The following is a 27,762-nucleotide window of genomic DNA, read 5'->3' as shown; positions in this document are numbered from 1 at the left end:
ATTGTCCCCATATTATACTTTGATTTACTTGCATACTCCTTGTTCCAATACTTTTGCTCACCTAAAAATTGGGTGGTCTGATACCAAAGGTGCAAAGTTCTAAGTAGTTTAACACATCTAGGTGTAAATATTCCTACCAGGAAATAAAAGCTGAAATTCTGTCTCGTGTTCATGGTGTTGTTTTAGTCTCAACCCCAAATGTATTGCAAAAACAAAGGAAGTGGCCTTGCTGTTCCAATACTTTTGCAGGTGGCTATTTTTTTCTGAAAGCCTGATGTATAAATGATCCACCAGTGGATCAACCTCTCCCCATTTGCCACGTATATAACTGACATGGCTTCGGACTGACGTTTGAAGGAGAAATGGCGTTTCACATTTTTTTTCGATTTCCCCGTCTTTTACTTTTTATTTTATCTTTTTCTTTTCCTAGCCTCTCCCAATAGCTGAAACTAGGGGGCAAGTAAAGGAGAAAATAAAAATAATGGACTGGAATGAGCCACATGAAGACGGAGGACAGAACTTTCCCCAAAAACATCATCTGTATGTCACAGCATACCTAAGCATTGTCGCAGTCTGACCGTGTGCATCGCTTTTATGGCCACAGCCTACTTATCTTCTGATGGCTACTTCCAGCAGGATACTGCACTGTGTCACAGAGCATGCATCATCCCAAGCTGGTTCCACGAACAGTGGTTTACTCCAGTTTGCTGCACAGTCCCCAGGTATCAACTCAATAGAGTACATTTGCCATTAAGTGGAACGGGAGGTTCACAGCATCAATGTGTTGGCGAAAAATACAAATCCCCAGCGGTGCCTCACACAACCAAGTATCGGGTTCTGCAAATGCGATGCGTAAAATCTGGCAGTGCAGCGGACCACTATAGATGGGTCCTTCTGCAAATGTTCCGCTTCCTTGTCAGTGTAAAGATGGCACTCACAGCCCCGTGCAAAGGGTGATATTCTCTGAAATGAAAATGGACAAGGGAGCAAGGGAGCAGATTTATAAAATACACTGGCTCAGACTGCTGTTGCAGTAGACATGAAATTGACTGAAGACAGTTTATTTACCTCCAAGGACAAGGAGTGCAGATCCGTTTGATTTGTTGCTGGTTGAAGTGTGGGAGCAGTCGGATCTGGTTAGCTAACATAACTGTTAGTGTTAGCAAAATAGATGCGCGCAAATATAGTGATTCTGTATTGATTTATACGGTGAGTATACTCTCAGGACTCATTGATGATGTTTGTTCAACCATTGTGTAATGCAAAGGCGCTTAATTTCGCATGGAGTGCTGTGTTCAAACAATATGCCAGTGGCTAGTTGGTTGCTAACCTAACTGGCAAACTAGCTACAATGTTGGAGGAACTGTACACACATTAGCTAGCTAGCTAATGTTAGCTGACGGAGCAGAATAACAAAATAGCCGATAGCGTTATAAACCGTAACATGCCCATGCTTTTCTGTTTTGGTTCATGTTGCTTTGTTGTCATTCGTTATAGTTCAGCTCAACTGGTTCGATCATAAGAATTATACAACTCAATATTGCTTTGCAGCTAACGTTAGCTAGCTTGCTTGACATCAATAAGCTTTAAACAATATTATTATATTGGCTAGCTAGCGAACAATAGCTAATTGTTTTACATTAGCTAAGTTAAATGTAAACAAGAAACTCCGTATTTGCTTCGGTAAACCTTGGAATTAAATGTATAACGTTACGTCAACAATGTCCTCTTGGTTCATTCAGCAGTGCATATTCGACCATGGCCATCTCCCAGTTTCGCCTTTTTAAGATCTGCACTTGCCTAGCAACCTTGTTCTCCTTCTTCAAAAGATTGATATGCAGGTAAGATTCATGCTTATTAGGCATTGAACCCTGTATAGTTGAACGTTTCTTTCAAAACTTGCATCAGGTTTGTTGGTATTAGAAATACTGCTCTTTGATTATTATTATTATTATTATTATTATTATTATTATTATTATTATGCTCATCTGCAATTCATGTTTCTTTCTGAATTAAGGTTTTGCTTGGTAAACAAAACTGCTATTTAAATGTTAAGAATACCCTTATGTTTACTGCAGTATCATTTATTGTTAAATAATGTTGAACAAGAATAGGTCTCTTGTGGAATCTTGTTTGAGGAAATATTTTATCATTCCACAGATCGGGAAGGTTGCGGAAGCTAAGTGGTGACCAGATAACTTTGCCAACTACAGTGGATTTTTCATCAGTTTCCAAACAGGTCAGTGATGTCCAGTAATCTCACACTAATTATTTTATCAGCAATACTTTACCGGTTTCATGGAGTTGGTGTTTTAAAGTTGGTGGATGGCAGGTCCCTCACTCTGATCACCTGTTCACTGTGGTTGTATGAGTTTACAGTAATGGTGAATGCAGTTTTTTTTATTGCAGACAGTTTGTATCCCTTGGTCAATACAAAGAGTTTGCATCTGCTGTAAATAAGATTGTATTTTCTTTTGTTTAGAAATTCACATTTTGTCTCATAGATGAAGTACAATGCAGCGCAAATATCCATTATACCTAAAGTAGCCTGTATTAGGAGAGCTCCGCGGCCATGTTTTCTTGTATTTCAGTTTTTATTTTTTTCCAGTCATACTTAAGTTATACACTGAAGTTATCTGTCTTTATGCTTTTTTGCCCCAGCCTGAGATTGAGGAGTGGAGCTCCTGGGATGAGGAAGCCCCCACAAGTATCAAAATCGAGGGGGGCAATGGCAACCTTCCTGCCCCTCAGGATGATCAAGAGGAGGAGGAGCCAGATTACTTCAAGGACATGGCTCCCACCATCAGGAAAACCCAAAAAGTATTTTTTTGTTAAGTTCATAATTAAATTCAAAAAATGTGTTAAGAACGTATTACTAACATTTAAAAGCTATAATAACAGAAATTATTCAAAAATAATTGAGTCATGCATTCTGTGTAGTACAAGCCCACCATTTTGGATTATTGAGTATGCCTGAACTAATTTCATTTTCAATTAATTTTTTTATTTTTTTATTTTTGTTATGTAATGTTTACCTACCGTCGTGAGTTAATTCTTAATACATGTGTTCCTGTTATCATCCTCTCTCCTGCCGTGCTACATTTCCCACTATGTCTTTTGAGAAATTTTCTTGACCATCCTTCCTACCTCCCTTAGATTGTTCTGAAGAAGAGGGAACCTCTGAATTTCTCCGTTCCTGACGGGAATTCTGGGTTCTCCAGCCGGCTGGCAGCCACTCAGGGCGTGTCCTTTATCCAGCCATCGGTGAGTATGGGTGACCGCTCCTAATGGTCCACTCACACAACAAATAGGAGTCAATCTCTCCTTCAGCGCAAGACCAGTGCACAGAGGCCTTCATATTTCTCCTACAGCTGTGAATTTGTGTGTGTGGGGTTGAGGCAGGGGGGCTTATTTATTTTCATATTGCAACATTGCAGGTTTATGCACAGATTAAACAAAATCAAATGTTTTCAGAGGGTAAGTAGAAATAAGACAGTTTAATAGATTGAGTGTAAATAGTAGATCGGTCTAATAACTGTTGGGAACATAAATGGACATCTTACATATAAGTTTAAACAAATGTTCTTGCTACAGTGCCATGAAAGTCAGAATTATTGGCACCCTTCACCTAGTAAATGGTAAATGGCAGGCATTTATATAGCGCCTTTATCCAAAGCGCTGTACAATTGATGCTTCTCCATTCACCCATTCATACACACACTCACACACCGACGGCGATTGGCTGCCATGCAAGGCCCCGACCAGCTCGTCAGGAGCATTTTAGGGGTTAGGTGTCTTGCTCAGGGACACCTCGACACAGCCCGGGTGGGGGATCGAACCGACAACCCTCCAACTGCCAGACGACTGCTCTTACTGCCTGAGCCATGTCGCCCCCATAGTACTTAGTGCAACCACCTCTGGCAAGGATAACAGCATGGAGTCTCTTCCTGTAATTTTTGACAAGATTTGGAACACATTTGGAGGGATTTTGGACCATTCCTCTTTGCATATCCTTTCAAGATCCTTCACGTTCTTGGGTTTGTGCTTATCAACTGACCTCTTCAACTCAGCCCACAGGTTTTCGATTGGATTGAGGTCTGGTGACTGAGATGGCCATTGCAGAACGTTGATTTTGTTGTCACGGAACCATTTCTGTGTGGATATTGAGGTGTGTTTTGGGTCATTGTCTTGTTGGAAAGTCCACCTACGACCAAGTCCCAGACTTCTGGCAGAGGGAACCAGATTTTCAGCCAAAATTGCCTGATACTTGCTGGAATTCATTATGCCATCAATCCTAACCAGTGCCTCAGGCCCTCTGGAATTAAGACAGCCCCAAAACATGACTGACTCACCACCATATTTCACTGTGGGTATGAGGTGCTTCTCCTTGTATGCATCTCTGTTCCTACGCCAAACATACCGATGCTGTATCTGACCAAAACGTTCAATTTTGGTCTCATCTGACCAGAGAACCTTGTTCCAGTCATAATGTAAATGACGTTTGGCAAACTCCAAGTGCTCTCTTCTGTGTCTTGTGGTCAGAAAAGGCTTTCTTCTGGCAACCCTTCCAATGAGGCTGTGGTTATGGAGGTGGCGTCTGATGGTGCTTTTTGAAACCTGGTGACCCCAAGATGCCACCAAGGCCTGCAATTCTTTCACTGTGATCCTTGGGGATTTTGTTGCTTCTCTCACCATTCTCCTCAGTATCCTGGGGGGCAAGATGCAGTTGCATCCTCTACCCATGAGATTTTCAACAGTTCCATATCTTTTTAACTTTTTTATAATTGCTCTGACAGTGCTCAGTGGTATATTCAATCGTTTGTGAATTTTCTTGTAGCCATTACCACGTTTATGAAGGTCTATGACCATCTGCCTCTTTTGAACTGCCAATTCTTTTGTTTTCTTCATGGTGTTGGATGACAAAGGGATATTGCATGTGTGTTACCTCATTTTTATACCCTTGTGAAACAGGAAGTGATGTAATCACTCAATACAGTTCCTTAACACATAAATGAACTTAAATAAGTTAATTTAATACCTGGTTTAATTTTTTGAGTTTGTCTATAAATATATTGTTTAGAATTTTTTTGAGTATTGTTTGTTCATTTTCTGTCAGGGGTGCCAATAATTTTGAGCCCCCTGTATAAGGCTCTAGGACTCCACCGAACCCCAGTGAATGCCATTATCTCCGAATGGAGAACACTTGGAACAGTGGAAAATGTTCCCAGGACAGGCTGGACTGCCAAAATTTCGACAGCGGCACAGCAGCAACTAATCCAGGATGTCACAAAAGATCTCTGAAGAACATCCAAATCATCCAAAACAGAAAAACATGTCCTCATCTGAAAGGCAAAAAAAAAAACATAGTTTTGGAGTGGCCTAATCAACGTCCTAGTTTTAAACCCAACAGAGATGCCTTGGCAGGACCTGAATCGAGCATTTCATGGCCGAAAAGCCAACCAATTTGTCTGAATTAAAGCAGTTCTGCAAAGAAGAGTGGGCTAAAATTCCTCTGCAGTGATGTGAAAAACAAATTATAGGAAGTGTTTAATTGCAGCTACTGCTGGTAAAGGTGGTGAAGCCAGTTTGGTTTAAGGGGGCAATTGCTCTTTCACGTGGGTATTACAGGTGAATGATAACTTTTTTAATGAGATGAATGAAATAATTGTATTCATGTGTTTGGTGTACTCAGGTTCCCTTTGTCTAATATTAGTAGTTAAAGCTAAATCTGATTTCAGCAGCAGAGCTGCTAGGACTTTGGGACTCTTAAGATCAAGCTATATTGGGGCGACATGGCTCAGGCAGTGAGAGCAGTCATCTTGCAGTCGGAGGGTTGCCGGTTCGATCCCCCGCCTGGGCTGTGTCGAAGTGTCCCTGAGCAAGACACCTAACCCCCAAATGCTCCTGCCTTGCATGGCAGCCAATCGCCGTTGGTGTGTGTGTGAGTGTGTGTGTATGAATGGGTGAATGAGAAGCATCAATTGTACAGCGCTTTGGATAAAGGCGCTATATAAATGCCAACCATATTATTACCCCCCCCCCCCCATCTCAATCCCCTTTCCCCAACCTTTCCCTTTGTGCTGCAGGGGGAGCTCGGAGAATTGGACACCTGGCAGGAGGACCCGAATGCCTGGGAGGATGAGTCTGACGCTGCATGGGAGGCAGAGGAGGTGCTGAGGTACTGTACTCCTCCATGCTACACTACCACTGTGTCCTCTGATGGCCAGTAAACTCACGTAACATCTTGTTTTCCTGGATGGAAAACTTTAAGGCTTGTTCGTATTGTCTAATTTCGAATCGAATTTACTAAATTGAGGAAAAAGTTCATTTTAATTTCAGTTTATCTATAGTATATTAGTGGATTAGGTATTTACATTTCCCTTTGCCATGTTTATACTTGCATACGCAGATGAAAAATATCCAGTTGTTTTTCTGCGTCTTGCCAGTAGATGGCAGTACATAACCTTGGCTATTTTGTGTCGGTTCTGCCCTGTCATTGACCAATCTTTTTGTCAAAATGTCAAAGCATGTTGTAATTTAATAGAAAGTTGGGCTTGGGGGAATCTGCCATCACCACACGCTTTTCATTCTGCATTTCATTAATTATCCCTTCCAATGAAAATTGCATTCTTTGTTTGAATAACATAATGGCACAAACATTTATAAAGAATGGGGTTTAATGATATGTTTAAAAGAAAGGTTTGGGCTTTCCCAGTTTTCAGCTCACCCGCTGTCACTGCTCAAAGCACTCTTACACCGAGTCCGTTAGTTTAATTAGCTTGGCTTTGTTTGCCAAAAAACATTGATTTAATGGGGGCAAAAATAACACCTGAAGCCTGTCAGCTATTTAAGAAAAGACACCGTCAGTAAACCAAATTCAAACATGTTGTCATCTGTTTATTTCCTTGCTTAAATATCTATCCATATCAAAAAGGTTCCAATACAGCCAAAATGTATTTGTAGTTTCCATTGGACTTACCAACGGAACACTCCACATTAGTTGAATGTTATCACTGCTGGTACAAATTATTTAACCAACGTTTACAGCCAGAGAGTAAGGGTAGAGAGAGGTCCAACCTAGAGGCTAAATCGCTCCGCCCTTAAATCTGCTTAGCTGACCTTAAAAACCTTATAAATGACACTTTGATTTTGTTATGTAATGTGTATATTTTCTTATTTCTTATTACTTACAAACATAACATTTTGATTTAATTTTAACAATAAAAATGAACAAATAAGTGACTGAGCGAGGGCGTTCCATTGGCCTGATATGTTGCCTCGATTCCTCCGTTTATGTATGCCATGGTTGTGTCTCTTCCTCTTGTCCTCAGTAGGATGGAGCTAAGCAATGCAAGGCATGAAAATAAGCGATTGGAATGAACAGTTCAGTGTGGCTAACCTCCATATTGTCACCAACTGATTCATTTGCATTGTAATGTACCAGTAATGCCTCAACATCAACAGATGCTTCTGTTTTTAAGTCAAAGCATCAAAGTTCCACTTGATGGTGGTCTTTAAACTAAACTTCAGGAAGATTACATAACATCTATATGTAAGCAAGAACTTACATGTTGGTACTGCAACACAAATGTGGTGCATATTCGCTTAATTCTGCAGCTACATCATAAAACACTGACTTTTGTTGAATAGCATGAGAATCTCCATACAATTTACTTTCCTTTTTGGACGTTACCACTTGTGTTAGAACAAGGGTGATCATTCTGAAAATTGTCTTAAAAGCAAAAGTCTGTGAGAGATGCAGTTACATAAATGTACTTCCTGCATGCCTATATTATATGCATGCTAGAAGAATCATGGGAAGAGCAGTATCCACCTTATATGACGTAACACTTACTTAAATATTCTGTGTCACCATTGGAGTTGCGTAAGTGCAGTATGCAGTGTATAGTAAGCATGTAGTCAAGCGTAATGACTAGCTCAGTATGTTATGTAACGATGGGGAAAAAAATGATATGGTCATATGTGGTTTCATTAGCATTAAAATTGTAGTAGCCGTCTTCATTTGTCAAGTGTTGTTAAATTACCATATTTCATCTGTAGCTAATTTAATTTGTGACGATTTTCATGCATATTGGGCAATCCATGCAGGAATTGAATCCCCTTTTATACAAAGTCCCTCCATTTTAGGGGACCAAATGTAATTGCGTAAATTAGTTTGCTTCTCAGCTCTTTGAGTAGTTGGGTGTATTCAATTGCTTCCTTTCTTGATTCTAAGCTTTTGGAGTCAGTTTTTTTTTTGTCAACATGAGGCCAAGAGCTGTACCAGTGACAGACCTATCTGTTGCCATCTGCAAGCTCTCAGGCAGCAATGGCTTCTGGGATGTACCGGGTGCAGACCTTAAGTGCATTGCCTGGCACAGAATGATTCTGAAGGAGTCAGGTTCAGTGTGATGCAGTTAGGCGCATGGCATTAGATTTGAGTAATCCAGTGAAAGGCTTTTTGTGTTCATAATGATCTCTAATAGAACTGTGGGCTGCCTTTAATATTAAAAAATAAGGTTGGAGAAATACAGGTTCAGTCAGTCTTCCTGATGGTTGCTTTTGCTCTGCCTAACCCTGTCCCTAGCTATCTTCCATCCTGTAGGTTTTCATTTAAACCATAATTTGGCACACCGGATTCTGTTTAGCAGCTCATCTCTATCTGTTGAATGTGGTTTGGATTGTTTGGGTTGGAGTGAAGACTTCCAGGAGGGTAGATCCCCATGGACAATGTTGGGCAGCCCTGCTTTTGGGCATTCTTTAAAAATGGTAACTGACACTAAGATTTGTGCCTTCAATTCTTCCCAGGGAGGGTGCCTTGAATCTCTGTTTACAAATAGCATTGATTGATACTACTTACATTATAGATTATGTGCTAATGCTGTATGTTGCGGTTCTGGAATTATAAATGCCGATGAGAATATTGGGACAAACTGCATACTGTTTCTGGATAAATGCAAACCTCTGTAAATTATTCTTGTCTCAGCCCCCTGTGGCAAGCATTTCTTGTAGCAGCTTGGTACAAACAACCTCACATTGATATGCACCACAGGTCCACAGAATTCCAGCTTGTGTTGTAGAGCTGAAGTGTTTGCTGTCAGCCGCAGACACTCATAATCCTTTGCCGAAAGGGCGGGGCGGGTGGTGGCGGGGGGGGGATAATAATTACTCCGAAGCTCACTGAAAAAAAAAGGGCTGTTTTTGATAGCTGTTTTCTGCTATTTCTGAAACAGGCAGCAGAAGATGGCGGAGAGGGAGAAACGTTCCATGGAGCAGCAGAGGAAGAAACTGGAGAAGGAGGCACAGAGACTGATGAAAAAAGAACAGAAGATTGCTGTTAAGCTTTCGTAACGTCGAAGGAGCCCTGGGCGACGACACATGCCCAGAAAAGCCTGGACATCCTTCCATTCAATCACCGTTTCCATACCTATAGTTTTCTCCCTCCCTTTCCAAAGCTGAACCGTTCATTATCAGTTTCTTGGTATACATCTACCAGCAGCCATTCAAAATATTCTATCTGGTGTCTGTGAATCATTCTGTAGGTCTGTTTTAAAAAAAGAAAAATAACAAGAAAATATAATTTATAAATTAATTATGAATTATATATTTTTTGCCTTTGTTGAATCAGGTTGCAGGAACTATTGTAAATGGAATTACAATTGAACATTTTGAGAATTGGAAAGTTTTGTCTTATTTATGTGGTTATAATGGTCAGTGGAGGGGTGATGTGAACATCTTATTTTTTTTCCTCAATAGCTTAATTTGGTTTTTTAGGTTTTATTTGAATTATCCTTTTTTTGGGTGGGGGTCTTCATTCAAGATTTTTGTCGCAAGACTTTCACCAGTCGATGTGCAACTCCAAACACTGAATTCACGTAGTGCAAACAAGAATCACTGATGTAAATGAAAGTGTGAATGAAAACGGCATCTTTATAGGACAAGACGTTTTTTTTGGGAGGGCTCCCAAAGAAATTTCTAGATTTGCTAGTCTGTCAAATTGGATGTTCTTTGAAGGGCATGTCTTAACGTCATGGAGATGGTACTCTGTAAGGTTCTTGCTCTTACTCATGTTCCTAATGCTCTAAATAGTAGCTGTTATTTTCACTAAAAAATTTTTTTTTTTCATTGATGAATCAATTAAAACTAAAGTCATTAACACTGACTCTGCATTGCATATTCCACATATGATAAATTAATCTTATATCAATGATTGCACATCTTGCAGCAGGGATTTAATGGCCGGATGTTAAAGTGTCTGCTGTTACGGGAAGAACGGGCCTTTCGTGGTCCAGTAGCATTGACATGTTTCAGTGTGCATCTGTCCTGGTGCAAATCATGTTGTGCAGCACATGGGAAATGGAGGCTAGTACAGAAGATGTACATAACTGTTTTGCATAGAAACACACAGAGGAGGGCTTCTGTGCATCTGTGTAATAGAACCACGGTGCTTTTCGCTTGTTGTTTAAGCATTATAGCATTATCTCTAAGCATTATTTAAGAGGAACGGGAGGATGGTCAGCACACTCTGGTCGTAATGGGTATAATGGTAATGAGTTGTCATGGAAACATGGGGAAATCACAGCTTCAGATAAATGATCCCGGGAGAGCTGTCATTTTTGAACAATTTTCAGTGAGCAGTCTGACGTGGAACGATTAGGCATCTATCATCGGTTTCCCAAAAAATTTAAGACACTCACCAAATGTCATTCACCTTAATTTTGGCAGGGATGTTTGCATTTTTTTAAATTATTTTTTTTAAGAAAATTGACTTACCAAGAGAGCACATAACAAATTAGAAAATGTTTAGTATGGCTTGGCTTAGTCTAATCAGACCCACTCATTTTATTAAATATGTTGCAATATTGAAATGTGAACATTTTATTGACATATTACATTATTACAATTACATTCTCCAGTGTATGCAGTATGTAAACTGGAACTTTGAGCAGGGATATGGTAGTTGCAAGGAATTGACATTTTGCTCATTTTCATGCCTTTTTTTCCTTCTCATATATTTGCATTGATTTATTTTCTTTGCAATGCAGAATGGCTGGTTTCTGTCATATTGAATTAGGTGGTGACAGTTGCATGGTTAAGTGTGTGCTCATCAAGAGTATTTTATTCTTTTGCACATCCCCTATCTGTATGACAAAGGCAATAAATGTCCAGTCTCATTCTGGTGTGTGTGTGGGTGTGTGTGGTGCAGGTCATCCGGTTGAACACCCAATGGGCAGATCAGAACTTTCAATATTTCTACCGATTTGTGACCTTTTCAGGACATTTTTAAACATCAAAACACTGCTCACAAGCTTCAGGGTTTATTTTGACAAAACCTATATCGTGGCAGTACCAATAATATGATATTTTCTAATGTAATTCCTTGCTTCTCAACACGCATGCTATTAGTGTGAAACTTTTCTCCCTTCAGTCCTCCATAAACAGAAAAATAAAATGACTTCTGATACTGGAGCAAAGAAATGTCTGAATTTGTAGAATGCTTGCCCCTGTTGCAGTTTTTCTTTTTTTGTCTGGCATTGTTTAACCAGTTGGTCTGATTTATTTGCTGCAGTGGGTTGGTATATGGTGTCTGCCTCTAAACACCAGTTTGAAAATCATGTGTGTTACAACTGCTGCACCCATGTGCAAGCCACTTTACCTCAGATAGTAGTCTAGACTTTGCATTTGTATGCAGCATCGCATTATGTGTGCATCCGAAAATAAATTATATGCTGTAATAATGTTTTTAGACAGCTGCCTTCAGACTGGCCGCCGCGATAATCGGCAGATTTTGATCCTGAAAGATTGACGTCATAATCGCCGTCTGCAGCCAGAACATCCCTCTTTGAAAGATACAATGGCTGACCCAGTTAAATGGAAGGCTTTTTCCTGCTTGGAGAATGGTGAAGGGAGAACAGCAGACGGGAGTGATATACTGCTCTCAAACGAGCCCTGCTTATCGTTCCTCTGAATGAATGTGCATGGAATGCTTGGCATGCATACATTTTACAAGTTTTATATAATTATTTTTTAAAGGGAAGAGATATTTCATGTTAAAGTCACTTTGTCGTCTGGCAATATCTCATTTTAGTCAGAACTTTGGCCAAGAAACAAAATATTTGTTCTCAGCGTTTTATTGGAATGGACATGAAATCTATTTTGAAGGTGAAAGTGTGAAGCTGGTGCCAAGCATTCACATCATCCCATCCGTGCAAGGGCATTAATCCTCTTTTTGCCAATATGGACTAGACAATGGTAAAAGAGTACACAATGGCAACAAGAAACACGGGTGTTTGAAATGATGGAATTTGTGTTCTGTTATGAGATTTGTCAAAACATGAAAGTAGTGAGAATTACTTTCTCATGCGGCTCTTTTATAAGGATTTAAATGCATTCCTAAAGCTCACTTTAAACTGTAAAATAATAATTTACAGGTTTTAACCATATTTTAGGTGTAATATGTTAGCAGGCAGAAAATGGCTAGGGATAGAGCCTGCCCAGTTGTGTAGCAAGCAACACATAAATGGAAAATGCACCTGCAGATTTCCACCATGGCACTGAGAAAATGCAACATGAAAATAGAAAATAGAAGGAACATGTTGCCCAGGGGAATGTTGGGACAGTATTTGGCTGTACATGGTTGTAGGTGTAAGTTGTTCTTCAGCCAGTATCCACTCTTCTAAGGTGACTTGAAATTCTCATTACAATTTGTTGAACTGGAGCAGCTGGGGTGTAAAGTCCTCATTACATCTTGGAATTCTGTAGCCTGTATCCCAGCTTGTTTTGTGCAGTTGAGGTAAAATACCTGTTTGTTGGCCTGTCTTGTTGCATACACTTCGGTTTGAGAGTACAGACGTGCACATGACTAAAGTATGTGTTAGCAAGCCTGTTGATGTCTTGTCAAGCCAGGAGTCATTTCACAATGTCATATCATGTTGTCTGAGGCCCTTTTCCTATGCAAGGGGTCAGGCAAGGGCTGGCTTATTTAAAAGCTGAGAAATGTACTTATTAAAGTTGCCTTATGTTGTTGGAAGCAGGGCTAAGCACCATATTATCAAGGGTCTTAATCAAGCCTCTTTTTAACAAGACCAAACATGAATGTTAGGAGATAATATTCTTTTGGCCCTGTACCCAAATAAATTGGATTTGACATTAAGAGAATGAGGTTATAATGCAGACCGTCACCTTTAATTTGAGGGCATTTATATCCATATCAGGTGATCGGTGTAGTTCTGGTCCATTTTATGGGCCTAATATTGTACAGTTGGCTTCTCAGCAGTTTAGTCAGGTGATGACAGGCAGATGGGCAGGAAACGGCAGGGAGGTTAAAACTGTCCAATTATAAGGGATGCAATTCCTACATAGATCACTCAATATGATGTAAATACCCTCAAATTAAAGGTGACAGTCTGCACCTGATATTCATAGTTTCATTTCTAATCCAATGAGCTACAGAGCCAACAGAAATACAGATACCACTGTCCAAATACTTATGGACTGCACTGTATATTAACTGCTACCATCAGTTGTAACCCTAATGGATTGGCCTCAGCTCATTGTTGCCTAAACATTTTCTTAAGAAATTATGCAAGTCACTCAGGATAAGGCGTTTCTAGTAAGGTAGGCAATTCTGAACCCAGATGGATAAAGATAACAAATAGGTTTCTGAACATTTGATACCGCTTCAGTGGCAGTTAAAAAAAGAAAAAGAAAGAAAACAGGAGCCAGATTGCAACTATCATGCTTTAATAAATATATTATGACATCTCATGTAAATAGTAAAATGGTATTGCACATAATTCAGGCACATAACAAGTGTCAACTGTACTGTAGCAATAGCTTTTAGCTTTTTTCCATGAACAAGTTAACACAGAACTGTAACAAATAAAAGCTCTAACAGCACAGAGAAAATACATCCACTAAACAAACAGTGAAGGTCATTAAAGCTTTGGCTGAAGGTTTAGGATTTTTTTCCAAAACAAACAAGACAACTCCACATAAATGTTAAATTCTACGGCAACAAACTCATTTTACTCTTGATCATCTGTTCTCCCCTCCCCCACCCCTCAAATATACCATTTTAAAAAGTAGGGGAATAAATAAATTAAAGCAGCAAACTTTTAGTAACATAACAACCAACCCAGATTTTAAACAACTGAATCCTGGGGAGAGAAACTACAACACAAAATAAATCCCTTTCATTCAACATTTTGCCTCAACCGATGGCAACTGTACACAGTGCAAATTAAAAACTTACAGGGTGGCAACAAAAATATATATCTATATACAAGTGTAGAAAACACACTAACCATTCCTAACTTTTGAAGTTCTTGTTATTCTTTGCATGCAGTGGGAACAGGTTACACAACTGAGCCCAAGGAGACCTGGCGGAGGGAGTGTAGGCCGACAATGCAGCAGCCTCTGATCAGCGCTCCGATGTTGTACACGGGCGCCCCCTGACCCCTGTGAGTGGAATACAGCCAGGCCACGGTGGGCAGCATGGGTGCAGCCAGGGCCACCAGATCCACCAGGAAGCTGTTGCTCCAGTACCGCTTCTCCACAAGTGCGGTACACTCCGGTCTACCAGCATCCTCCACAGACGTTTTCATACCAAAATCCTGCTCCTCTATGAAGCCATCGCCCTCTATGGGCGAGGAACACTGGCCTGAATCGCTAAGCCCTTCAGGAGTGAGCAGGGTAGCGGCTAGAGGGTCTGTGGAAGTCAGGTTTGCTGCTTCAGGTATTTCTGGGCTCTTTAACACAAGACTCTCAGGGAAACTGGCAATGGGGGCACTGTTGCCCTTGGTCTGAAGTTTCAGCAGCTGAAGCAGGAGGTCTTGCAGGTCAGGGGTCTCGGAGATGAAGTCAGTCTGGATGGCCTTATCTTGCGTGGTGATCTGTTGTTCGCCGCTGGAGCGGGTGGGGAATGTTTCCGCGGAAGCCTGCAGCAGGCTGGACTGCATGGCACACAGCTTCGGCTTCACCTCCTGGCTGGAGTCCACGGCCGTCGACATCAGAATGTGTTCCAGGATGTCCGTCCGGTTGGCCATCTCGTCATCGGCCAGCAGACTGCTGTCAGCCATCTTCTCGGCTGCCTGGTCCTCCAGCGCCGGCCCGTCCCCGAGCTCGGCCATGGGCTTCCCGGGGGCAGAGTCGCAGAGGAAGTCCAGGGTGGGCTCCTCGTGCAAGGAGCCACTCTGGGCCATCTCCATACTGTGCAGCAGCGACTCCAGCTTCTTGTTCTGAATGTTGATGTCGATGAAGTACTTCTGGATGCCCTTGTCCTTCTCCATCAGGCTGTTCTTCATCGTTTCCACCACCTGCCGCAGCTGCTTGATCTCTTTGCGGGCCTCCTTCAAGGCCAACTGCGCCTCCACGCGGTGGCACTCCTCCTCGATCCAGTCCTCCCGCATTCGTCCCAGTTGTGCCTTCAGCTCGTCCACCTCAGACTCCCTGCAGGAGAAAAGTGTGGACCTTTACAATGCGGCTCAGCCATTTCATACTACAATTCATATTAGATTACATTAAAGCTTGTGCCCAGTCCAACAGTAATCCATCAGGAAGATTAAGCTTACAGCTAGTATTAGAAGACTTTCTTTATTGAAGGGTTGCTACAAGTAGCTTCCAGTCTCTCGGTAGAAACAATGAAACATAGCAAACCTTTGGCAGACTCTGCTCTCAGACTCCTTCAACTTGCTTTTCAGGTGTCTGATGGTCACTTCCTTCTGCTGCAGGGGGGTCAGGTACTGTTCAGGGTTTGGGGCCTTGATGCCATGGTTGTCCCCACAGGAGTGATATCGACTTGTGCTGGATCTCCTGAAAGACCATGTTCAAAGATTTTTCAGCTGAAACTGAACAGATGCTTTAAATTCAACATCTAAAAAATTAAGGCAAGGTAAATTAAACTTTTACCAGTTTTACATTAGTCTGCTTAGTAATTTTTCGAATTAGCAATTTGTCTGCTGCCAATTTCAAGTGGACTACTCTCACATTGAGACTCATAGCACCTTCCAGACACACTTCAAGTTCAAATTTTTGACTTATTACAATGGAATGAATTTTCCCATATCTAGTCATATTTGTTTGTCACTGATTTGTTTATACATTCATTGAAGAGTCAAATGGGGAGATCCTTGGTGGAATCCATCCAGTAATTGCTTTATCGAGAAAACCTGAGATTGCCCAGCCTTTGTACTTCCAGGATATATGGCTATTGGAGGCAAGAATTACTGACTGGCAGACACTTAAAAACCATCAGATGGTGAAAGTCAGGAGTGCAGAGGAAATAGATGGGTGTGTGGAATCTCTGACCTCTGCCAAAAAGGAAGGCAACAGTAATGCACAGCGGACAAAAGCCAGTTTGACTGTGTGCTTAAAGCAAGCAGCAAACACGAGCACATTCTTTCCAGACAAACCGCTGATCCAAGTAGCCCAGATTTCAGGCCCTCTAATCAGAGGAGAAACTGATCTGTTGCGAAAGAGGATACAGGTTTTATTCCCACTAGAGGGGAAGTAATGAATTTGGCTTGAGTCAGACTAGGCTCTTGCAGGCGAGTGACAGAGCTCACACAATATCCCAGCAAACTGGGTTTTTGCTTTGATGTCACTGCGACATCTCTGCCAGAAATAGAACAAGCCAGCAGGCAGCGGGTGCGTGTTGGATCACGAGAGAGGACATTGGGATCCAATCACAGCAAGCAGCTCAGGCAGGCACAGATGCTGCTTCACAACCATTACTGTCCACTTACTTCAAATGGATTTTGAAATAAAGGGCTTTTTCTTGAAAATACATGGTGCATTCAAAATCAAATAAGCAACTCAAGCGGTGGCAAAGCAGAGAAAATTCATTTTCATGGAAGGGATCCGGTAAATGGAGTGGGTGTTTGGTTTCTCATGCATCCCTCATGGAGATTGACATTACTGATATTGCAGGTTCAGTTGATATGAAAACCAAGCAACTATACAGAAACGGGAGAGTGTAACAGAAGAAACAGAGCACATCAGAGGGAAGCAGAGCGACTGAGCGTGTATGAAATATTCATGAGCATTTCCAACCCCACAAAACAAAGCAGAGAAGTGTCTGCCCCCTCTCCGTGAATCCATTTATTAGCATGCAGCAGAAACTCAAATATTATTTAGGTCAAATACAAGAGACAATACCCCTCCATTCTTGGCATAACCCTACCATGACTATTATCCCTCTCTCATTTAGGGGGGGGGGGGGGGGGGGAGAGACAAAAACATGCCAGCTTGGCACACTGCCTAATCCCCCATGAAAGTGTACCCCTCGGCAATGATGTCACTATGGTACCTGGTGATAGGACTTGAACCAGAATTGCTGCTGCTGCTGTTGGAGGAAGGGGAGGTGCGGGGAGGTGGGTGATACAGGCCATATAGCTCCTTGTCCTGGCGGGCAGTTGGGCTCACTGCTGCCTTTTGTGCTGGGATACTGCTCCTGATGTAGGCGCCATGGCTGTACGATAAAAAAAGAATACATTTATAGTAACACAATTTCAAAGAATAATTACACAAATATGTTCTGTTGAATAATGCTACCAGTAGTTAACCAAATATTACAATTAACAGTACAATTCTTCCTGTGGGTTATAGATATACCTTTGTAATACATGCATTTCACCTTCAAAGAAACTAAAATTATTCACCAGCTTGCCAGGCTGTTTGAGGTTGGGTGGACATTATCAGTAACATAAACAAAAATCTGAGAGAAGATTGCTTTGCCCTGGATCAGATGACGTGCTATACCTGCGCGAGAAAGAGGACTTCTTCCCTGAAGAGCTGGTCGACAGGGCCTCCCGGTTCTTGACGCTGCCTGTGCTGCTCGAGGAGCTGAAGTCTGCCTCACTGCCTACAAAACGAGCACAGAGAGGGCTGCTCTTTACCCAGGATCCAGAACCCCTCTTCACCCCCTGCCTCCGCCCTGTAACCAGGCAATGTCCACACAGTCCCACTGTACACACCACTTACATTCTGCATCTGCACCCCTCTGTGCTGCACCCTCCTGAGCAATGTCTCTTCTCCACATTTCCACCCGTGCCTTCACATCATGGAGGCCACATCTCAGTACAAAACCATCCCCTGTGAGGCTAGGTGCAGTGTAAGCACTCCAGCTTCCAGTTTCGTGTGCGTTTGAAGAGCGCGGTGTCAGTGGCTGGGTCATTGCGCTTCGCCCTACCGATATCGGGTTACAGACTTTCCATGACTTAACACACTCTCTTCCTGCATACTGGAAGATGGCCTGAGGAACGGGACAGCTCATTGTCTGTGCAACTGTGGAAACCTTTTCACTCAACACACACCTGATTCGACCAGGGCAAAGGATTATGTAGTCCCCACCCCTCCTTATAGCCCTCCAATCACTCCACAAAATGTTCTCCACCAACACTGAACAAACATGTAATTTTGAAAGAACAGCATTATCAGACCCTTCCAGTAGTAACAGTTCCACAATGAGCGTTTAAAAAGTTGATTATGGCAATCAAGTGAAAATCTTTTTGGCATGGAGATACGAACAGCTAAAGTTGTAGTTCAACAGAAATACAAATCTGCTCACTGAATGATTGAATTGGATATGAGAGTTGTTATCAGACCTGCTCTGGCCAGAAATGTGTCAAAGAGCCAGTTATACTGGCATGCTCTGATTACATTCCATTAGTTCCCAGGGTTGACTCCTTCATTTACAAACTTTGTAATCTGTGGACTGGAAAACAGCCACTAGCTCTCTTCTGCCATGGAGTTCCTAAACATGACTAATGAGTTGGCCAGCTACAGGTCTAAAGATTAAGCATATTACCATGGCTATGTATTGGATTGATAACCTCCAAAGCATGTAGGTTTGTACATAAATTCACAATATTCTCAGTCTAAAAATGTTTTTCATTTATCAAGTAAAATCTAGTTTGCAAATCTGATATTCATGAACTTTCTGCAAGCTACTTAAGATTTGTTAGCAGTAAATCAATGAATTTTCCTAGGCAGCAAGTCATAATTTTAAAAACTACTTACATGAGTGGTACTTGTTTCTGCTAGAAATAACCATATTATAGTATAGTGACTACTTGTGCAATTTGTGTTAAACAACTGCAAAAACACTGCTGAACATACAAATTTCTCCACACTGGTGAGTTTGACTGCTTAATGACACTAACCACCAATGGGGGGGGGGAAGGTAAACCATGCTAGACAATTGCATTGATTGGCAGGCATCTGTATACCCAAGCATCATTATCACACCAATTAAGGTCAATGTTAAATATCTAATGTTTTTTGGACAAATGCAGTCACAATTATTATTTTTTTACATCAAACATCTCGTTTTGTACAAGCTGTTTTCATTGAATGGAAAGCTTTGAAGCAAAATAAGAGTTCTGAAAGTTGAGTGTTGATTAGTATATTGATAAAACACAGGTGCTGCATTCCTTCATCAGGCCAAGGGCATTACGTCCATGCTGAAGCACTTGCTCAATAAGCCAGGTCTGCCCCACGTGTGATATGTTGTCAATTGCTCACATGCACAATCTACGCCTACTTTGGACTTTGATCGATAAGTGAGAGAGATGCGTGCAAACGGCAACATTTTTAATTTTTCAAATGTCGGTGTTTCTAAAGAAACTGCACCGGGAAACATGTTTAAAAACCTTGGTTAATTAATTCAGTTGCAACGGGAGATAAAACAAGCATTACACAGTGTGTATTTCTGTTTCTCCTTCCTCTGTGGAGATGCATTTTTCCTCACCTTTGCGCTGTTTGGAGGACCTTTGCTCCCTCTTGTGCCTGGATGGGGGTGCAGTCCACTCCGCCATGATGACTCGTACCCTCTTTACCTTGCTCTTCCGCTCGCCAGGTGAGGGGGACACTAGCGGGCTGTTCTCTGAGCATGAGGGGGATATGGACTGGCTGCTGGGACACCCAGTGTCATCTGAGCAGATGTGTGCCAGAGAGCAGGAACAGCAGGCATATCAGTCCAAAGTCAAAGTTCATCACTACACTGCTTATCTGTCAGATAACGCATCCAATAGCAAACATGTCCTTGTCTCAAATCAGTTCATGGCAGTACATCATGTTTTGTTTAAAAGATGACATGACATAGATGACATAAATAACATGCCATTAAAACATTTCTCAGAAAACATTTGTTTCTGCAACTAAATTGTAGCAATATTATATTGCACTAAATCATGTTTAAAACAGTGTGAGGTGTTAAAATATACATAGGACATTTGCTTCCCTCAGGGGAAGAAGGAGCAAAAGTGCTTACATAACTGGATGTAGTTTACTGCAGCGATCACCCAAGGCATGCAGAGCCCAGAATCAAATTATGTAATCGGCCTGGTAGTGACGTATGCTATTATTCCGCTCTGGTCACTGACATACTTTTCATTTGTAGGCTACAGACTGAAAAAATGCACGTCTAACATGCAGCTAGTCCTTTAGGTACATTTGAATATGTTCTCTAAAGCACCGTACCTGAGCAAAAACTGTTCGTGCTAATGGTTGTTTTTGAATGGTCAGAGCTGAGGTCGCAGTCTCTACTTTCCTCTTCTGAAAATGGTGAATCTGACAGCGGCAATCCCTTAGATTTTGGTCTGTAAGGGCGGAGGACTGGACGAGGGATGCGACTGCGAGTGCCCTCCTTCTCTGATGCCTTGTGCTCCTGGAAACCACCAAATCGGACACTGTCACATGTAAATAAGAAACTATCCCAAGACGAATGCAAAAATGTTAGCCTACTGTACAAAATGTGGCGTCTTCTCCATGATCATTGCATATCCAGTAGTGCACTTTAGAAACGGATACTTAAAGGCGGTAGCCACTTTGCTACCCAAATAGCTAAGCAGCTGGTTAACAACTGTCATAACTTCGTAGTTAAGAAACTGTGCTACAAAGATAAATTGCCATAATTGTAGCCTAACGATAGTTCGACGAACCCGTTTATGCTAACATACCCAAATATTTAACTTTAAACACACGGAACATAAAGTACATAGGCTACATTTGTATACGGGGACTAGTTTAGCCCACTAAATGTGACACGTAGGCTAGCTATATGTAACCTAAATACTGCACTGTAGGCTGCAAGAAAACGAGGGAGTAGCCTACCGAGAGCATTAGCTGACAACCTACAGAATGCTTTTGCAACAATGTAACATTTGCTCGGTAGCCACAGAGGGTAGTCAAAGCGTAGAAGCCGACCTGATAATCCTGGAAAGGACCCATTCTGCTTGAAACAGGATTTATTTGTTGCAGACCTGTGAAGAGAATAAAAGCAAGTTTAGAAAATTGGCATCTGTGGAGATAAGTGGAGCAAAACACGGATTAGGCTATGAAATTTATGCAATGCGGTTCGTAAGTATTTGGACAGTGGTACAATTTCTGTTTTTTTATTTTATTTAGTATATTAATCCAGCACATGGGATTTGAAATGAAACAATTCATATGAGGTTAAAGGTGGCAGACTGCCACCTTTAATTTTGGGTATTTACATCCATATTGGGTGACCTGTTTAGGAATTACAAACCTTTTTTTTTTACATTGTTCCCCATTTCAGGGAATCATAATATTTGGATTAATGGCATCACAGGTGTTTCTAAATTGTCAGGAGTGTTGAATCCCTTCCTTCTTGCAGGTAGCCTATAAGGTTGCCTACCAGAGAGCTTTCAGTGGGCTTATCTAGTCTTGATTTTGATTGCTTTGTAGTCTATTATTGATGATTGTCAACATGGGGACCAGAGTTGTGCCAATAAAATCAAGGAAGCCTTTATGAGATGGACATAGGCCAAGCAATAAGCTTACCAGAATGAACTGTTTTTAAGAAGAACATCATTAAGAAGAAGGCAAGCACTGGTATATGTTTGGGACCATTGCCTTGCTGTGGGATGAAGCACTGTCCAATGGGTTTGGAGGCATTGAACTTGAGCACATTAGATCTTTCTGTACACTTGAGAATTCATTCTGCTGCTGCTATCAGTAGTTACATTATCAATGAAGGCAGGTGAGCCAGCACCTGTGGCAGCCATACATGCGTAAACTATAACTTTGGGTGCTTTGGAGGGTTTGTCTTCATTATGGCAAGAATTATTCGGCCTACCAGTCCCTTTGCAATTAATGAGCTCACCAGTTCTCTCTTTCTTCTTCGCGATGATCCAAACTTTATTTTGCTAAGTCTATTGTTTGGCACGTCTCTGACTGTTTTTTTCTTATTTCTCAGCCTTATAATGGCTTCATTGATTTTCATTGGTACAACTTTGGTCTTTTTTGTGTGTCAAGGAGTAGAAAGTAATCAAGCATGATGAATATATACAGCCCACTGGATATATTCACATTAAAATGCCCAATAAATACACAATATAATTATTGAGATAAACTCAAAATGGCAACACGTGATAAATACTGTACCTTATTAATGTTTCAATCGGACCAATCAAAATCATACGTTCATTTAATAAAAATAAAAAGAACTGAAATCCAGTTTATGTTCATAATTATTGGCACCCCTAGTCTAGTTCTTGGTGCATCCACCTCTGGTAAGGATAACAGTATGAGGTCTTTTCCTGTAATGCTTGACAAGGTTAAGGAACACATTTGGAGTTATTTTGGACCATTCCTCTATCATGCAGATCCTTGCAAGTTGCTTCACATTCTTGGGTTTGTGCTTATGAAATGCCCTCTTCAGTTCAGCCCACAGGTTTTCGATTGGATTTAGGTCTGGTTGCAGAACATTAATTTTGTTGTTGCTTTGGTCATTGTCTTGCTGGAAAGTCTACCTACAGCCAAGTCTCAGCCTTATGGTAAAGGCAACCAGATTGGCAAAATTGCCAAAATCGGCAAAATTGCCTAATACTTTGTGGAATCCATTATGCCATTGATCTTAACCAGCACCCCTGGTCCTCTGGAATTAAAACTGCCCCACCACCATATGTCACTGTGGGTATGAGGTTCCTCTCCTTTTATGCATCTCCGTTTCAATGCCAAACATGCCAATTCTGTATCTGACCAAAAAATTCAATTTTGGGCTCATTTGGTCTCATTTCAATAATGATTGAATGAATTTAACCAAATTGAACGTTTTGGTCAGATATAGCATCATTTGGCACCGAGACACCTCATCCCCACGATCTGAAATGAAACATTAATACATTTTCAGTTTATCTCAATAATTATATTGTTTATTGTTTATTATATTGAGTATTTTTGTGAATTGCCAGTCCAAGGTGCCAATAATTCTGTAGCCCACTGTATATCTTAATCATGCTTGTTTACTTTCTACTCCTTTACATCAGTTGGGAGGGGGCTGATTATGTAAACTGACATGCTATCTTTACTTGATGCATGTAGTTCTACTACATATATTTAGTCTTACCAAATGACCAAATACAATTTGAGATGATCATCAGGTGTTTTTGCTCAACTTGAAAAATGATTGCACAGTCTTTTCTTTGGATTATGCAGGTGACGTACATGATAACATAAGTCATCAGAAAAATAGGTCATTGAAAGTCCCATTATTTTAGTGCAGTAACTTTGATTTTGTTTTTGCCTGTCTGCCTCAGAGTGGAATCAGTTTTTTAGGCTCTGCAGAGCAGCAGAATCGTGCCTAGCAACAGACTTAGCAACAGAGGAGAGAGCCGTATGAACCACACTGACTGGACGAGCCCATTACACATGCAGGGTTTCTGCAGATTTCATCTGCATTATGGAAATGTATTTAATGATATTCCTCAATTTTAGCATGGACATAGCATTCGTTGGAGCAATGTTAGCATTTGCTCCATGCTAATGGAAACTTGTACTGTGAAGTAGCCTACTGTATGAACAGTGCTTGGTGCTGAAAACTGAACTCCATTAATTAGCTTAGTAGTCATACTCTAGCACATATGTTTGTTCATATTATCTCTTTATACAGCAAGATATTCACTGTAGCTTAAATAAAAATTAATATCGATTAATATGTTTTCTTGAGGCTACAACAACAGAGCCGCTCCTAGGATCTGGGTCTGAATCTTTGTGTTTACAATCTCAAGTTTTACTGTCTAAGCAGTTAGGACCCATTGTTATCATTCTCTGTGAACTATGAAATGATGCAATCCAGTGTTTAATCACCAGTATCATCACTGATATTTAACATTCGATAATATAAACAATACTATATTATATATAAGCAATATTATACAATCCTATTGACAATATAGGGGAAGGGCCTGGTTGTGCGGTACATACATACTGTATGACTGAGCAGCGCATTTTTTAAACAAATATAATACAGTGGTGTTTTCCTTGTCCTTCTCTGGTGACTGAACCCTTTAATGACAGGTACCTATCACATCTATATTGGGTTTGTATGTGGGTATGAGGTGTATGAGCTGCATCACATGAGGTTCCCCAGTGGCTGATTCTATGACAGTAGTGCCTGCCCCTGAATCTTTTGTGATCTGTCTTTCTCTGGTACCTGCAGTATTGCCTTGATTAGGTTCTTGGCCATACTGCATGTTCTTTCTGCATCTGTCTATTGTTGATTTGGCATGACTTGAGGTAGTACACTTGTCAGAAGCACCTTGTGGCTGTATTAGGTCACCAAGCAGGTTTGCCACAGGAGAGGCAATTAGTCTGACTGTCCAGTGAACAAAGTGCTGCGACCCCACACTGAAAATAATTTTCAGTTTGTGACACCTATATGTTTAGGTTTTCATCATTTGTACCATATGCAATGATTCTTTGGCTTTGTTTCATGATGCCACCCACAGAAATGTGTGATTGTTAAAGTTTTTCATGAGGACCGCAAGTACCTCAATCTCAAATTCAGTGAAGTTTATCAGTTATATAACTACAGTTATATAACTCCACTCGAACAGTCTCATAAGCTAGTCTACTCAACACAGGCATTATTTATTGAAGACTGAGGACCCCCATATGGAATGCGGTAATCAGAAAGTGGAGTGTTGTACCTGTGTACCTGCATTGGTACACACAGGTACAAAGTGGAGTGTCGCACCTGTATGTACCAATGCAGTTGAGAAGCAGCATTGAAATGTGAAAATGTGCCCCTGTCTGTACAGTAAAAACAAAACTTATGGAAGCATTTTTCAGTTCTTAAAAAAGGTAGAGTGCTGATTAAGGCCTAATTATTTATTTATGACTAATCTATAATTCATCTCAGCTCTGAGTGCTCAAGGGCCATGCATGCCGGTCCCATTCATTATTAAAAACTTCTGATTTTGTTTCAGTATATTTGTGCACTTTGTTGGGTTTAAAACCTGTTATTGCTGAATCATGACATATCATGACTTATAATTGAACAATAATAATAATAATAATAATAATAATAATAATAATAATAATAATAGAACAAGTTAGGACCTGGCTAAAATGAATTTAAAACAGTGTATACTAAAACTGAATTCTTAATACATAACAACTCTATTGTAATTATCTTTACTGTAAAAGCTTGTGGCCTAAAAATAATAATAATAATAAACCACATTACGAGGTTTTCAATATCCGTACAGTCTTTTTCAATAAATTGTAGCAGTAAATATGCATAGTGTATTACATAAATATACAATATATTATGTTATACAGAATGTTGTTGCTGCTGTTGTACTTTGTGTTGTTTTGTTTACTTGTGTAGTGTTTATTTAACAATCCGTGTTTACAGGGGCTTAAATGAAGAAATTCACATCCACATAATGTCAACCTGAGCATAATAACATATTCCATAGAAATAGCTTCTAATTCTACCCTGCATGTTTTCACGCAAAAACAAAACGGCTCATACGTAATATTACCATGCACATAACATTACCATGGACATTTCATTTACTATAGACGAACCATAAACCGATATTCTGTAAATTAGCCTACGTTAAAAACATATTTAGAAGACTTGTCACAATTCCATCAGGCGTAAACAGGAGAGCCCATGATTGGTTAGCAAGTAGAACATGATACAGGTCAAAATTGCCAATGTAAAAATGTCCCATTTTAGAAACTGTCATGACCTCAAATCCGAGCATTTATGCCATACCAGGATGGTTATTGACATCGATAATGTGCTGCTACTAAGAATAAGACTGATAGGCGCGTCAATTTACCCAGCGTGTCAGCCAGCCCCACCTTAACTTCACAATTTGTAAACAACATACAGTGCACGCCACAACAACAACAACAATGTCATTCGATTTTTAGCCTACTCTTCTGCGCGAATCAGGGTTAACATACGCAGTCTGTTGCCCATGTAGTGATACATTGCTAGGCAGCATTTACAGCCAATTTCGTGCGTAGTGTTCAAGCATGCACACAAAAAATGTACTAAAAGGGTTATTATTCGAATGGCTTGTCTGCATGTTTCCATTACTTGTTATTTTTATCTTATTAAATTTATTTGAGCCATGTCTGAATATTGTTTAAATATACGTACCTGCCGGATTATTGAATGGATGGATAGCTTTGCTTTTCCCCTAGGCAATCGAAAGGCGGCACAGCTGTCGGTCCTATCCACTTTTAAAACAACAATTAATAACCCGAGCAGTGCAGGCGTGATGATTGTCTAAGCCTGGGCAGTCTATACTAGCGTTTCCAGAGATTCTCAAAGGCTCCCCTTCGGATTTCGATGCACTGTAATGAAAATGTCGATGTGCGATTGGACGAGGTGGCAGCTGCTAAAAGCGCTCGAATGACGAGCTATAGGACGTAGATAAATGTGACTATGGTATGTTATGTAACGTCTTTAACTATTTCCCTTTCCTCCATCAACACTGTCGATTCATCAGGTAGCATATGTGCTGCTTTCGTTGACGTATGACGTTACTGATTGCAGTCGTCGTCGTTGTTGTTGTTGTTGTTGTTGTTGCCATAAACCAAGTTTTCCTATTGATCTTTTATATTTCGCAAAATGTAAATTCTCCTGGAGTCGAGACTGTCACTCGCATGCTGTCGACTACATAAGGAGGCGTTGGCTATCCTTGGTCCTGAAGTCAGCGACCTGACGTTAGTCAGGGACTAGGTTAACATGCAACGAGATCCAAATACCATCTTAAACAGCAATTGTTGTTTCTAAAAACATGTTAGATGTGAAATACATACTGTGACCACTTTATTATTTACACCAGCTGGTTAATGCAAATATTTATGAATCCATGGATCCATCCTGCCTTGAGTCAACGGTTGAGGCTGGTGGTGGTGGTGTAATGGTGTGTGTAATGTTATCCTGGCACGCATTAGGCCCTTTAATACACAATTGGCATTGTTTAAGTGCCACCGCCTATCTGAGAATTGTTGTTGACCATGTGCATGCTTTATGGCCACAGTCTACCCATCTTATGATGGGTACTTCCAGCAGGATGTGCCCTCTCACAAAGCACACGCCATCTCAAGCTGGTTCCACAAACATGACAATGAGTTCAGTGTACTCCAGTGGCCAGATCTCAATCTAAAATTCTGTCCTTTAGGCAATATGCTCCATCCATCCATCCATCCATCCATCCATTATCTTAACCCACTTATTCTGAACAGGGTCGCATACATTGAAAGGTAGGAATACCACCTGGACAGGTCACCAGTCCATCGCAGGGCACACACACCATTGACTCACACACTCATACCCACGGGCAATGTTACACTCAGCCTATTTGCTAATTCATTCAGTTATTTATCACAAATACAGATATGCTCTGGTTGACTGTTGTTTATATTCCGCATGTGGAAGAAAATGATGTAAGTTAATGAAGTAATGGCATGCGTTTCTGTTGCCTT

General features: G+C 40.8%; 2 protein-coding genes across 6 annotated transcripts; one reads left to right on the top strand and one right to left on the bottom strand.

Annotated features, from left to right (window-relative positions):
* Window positions 1–885: 885 nt before the first annotated feature.
* On the top strand, window positions 886–11,174 carry ebag9 (estrogen receptor binding site associated antigen 9). 2 transcript variants are annotated; one of them, XM_061246779.1, is made up of 7 exons: window positions 886–1,209; window positions 1,746–1,841; window positions 2,161–2,239; window positions 2,662–2,820; window positions 3,157–3,264; window positions 6,087–6,178; window positions 9,234–11,174. In XM_061246779.1, the coding sequence occupies exons 2-7, from the start codon at window positions 1,759–1,761 to the stop codon at window positions 9,349–9,351; spliced, it is 639 nt and encodes a 212-aa protein (XP_061102763.1). In that variant the 5' UTR covers window positions 886–1,209; window positions 1,746–1,758; the 3' UTR covers window positions 9,352–11,174. The 2 variants fall into 2 exon arrangements, with proteins under 2 accessions (XP_061102763.1, XP_061102755.1); XM_061246771.1 differs by having other exon boundaries at window positions 889–1,209; window positions 1,743–1,841.
* A 2,552-nt stretch (window positions 11,175–13,726) lies between these two features.
* On the bottom strand, window positions 13,727–26,595 carry sybu (syntabulin (syntaxin-interacting)). Of its 4 annotated transcripts, XM_061219682.1 has the most exons (8): window positions 26,429–26,595; window positions 21,208–21,263; window positions 20,482–20,668; window positions 19,751–19,933; window positions 17,761–17,863; window positions 17,309–17,470; window positions 15,658–15,813; window positions 13,727–15,450 (listed from the first exon to the last, which is right to left on the bottom strand). In XM_061219682.1, exons 2-8 carry the CDS (start codon window positions 21,229–21,231, stop codon window positions 14,358–14,360), a joined length of 1,908 nt encoding a protein of 635 aa, XP_061075666.1. In that variant the 5' UTR covers window positions 21,232–21,263; window positions 26,429–26,595; the 3' UTR covers window positions 13,727–14,357. The 4 variants fall into 4 exon arrangements, with proteins under 4 accessions (XP_061075666.1, XP_061075674.1, XP_061075681.1 ...); XM_061219690.1 differs by lacking the exons at window positions 19,751–19,933; window positions 20,482–20,668; window positions 21,208–21,263; window positions 26,429–26,595 and adding exons at window positions 17,983–18,186; window positions 19,021–19,174; XM_061219697.1 differs by lacking the exons at window positions 19,751–19,933; window positions 20,482–20,668; window positions 21,208–21,263; window positions 26,429–26,595 and adding exons at window positions 17,983–18,253; window positions 19,021–19,159.
* Between the last annotated feature and the right edge of the window lie 1,167 nt (window positions 26,596–27,762).

Source organism: Conger conger, chromosome 1 (genome assembly GCF_963514075.1).
Source record: "Conger conger chromosome 1, fConCon1.1, whole genome shotgun sequence".
NCBI classification, from domain to species: domain Eukaryota; kingdom Metazoa; phylum Chordata; class Actinopteri; order Anguilliformes; family Congridae; genus Conger; species Conger conger.
The sequence above is the reverse complement of the archived record's forward strand: the minus strand, read 5'-3'. Positions and strand labels throughout refer to the sequence as shown.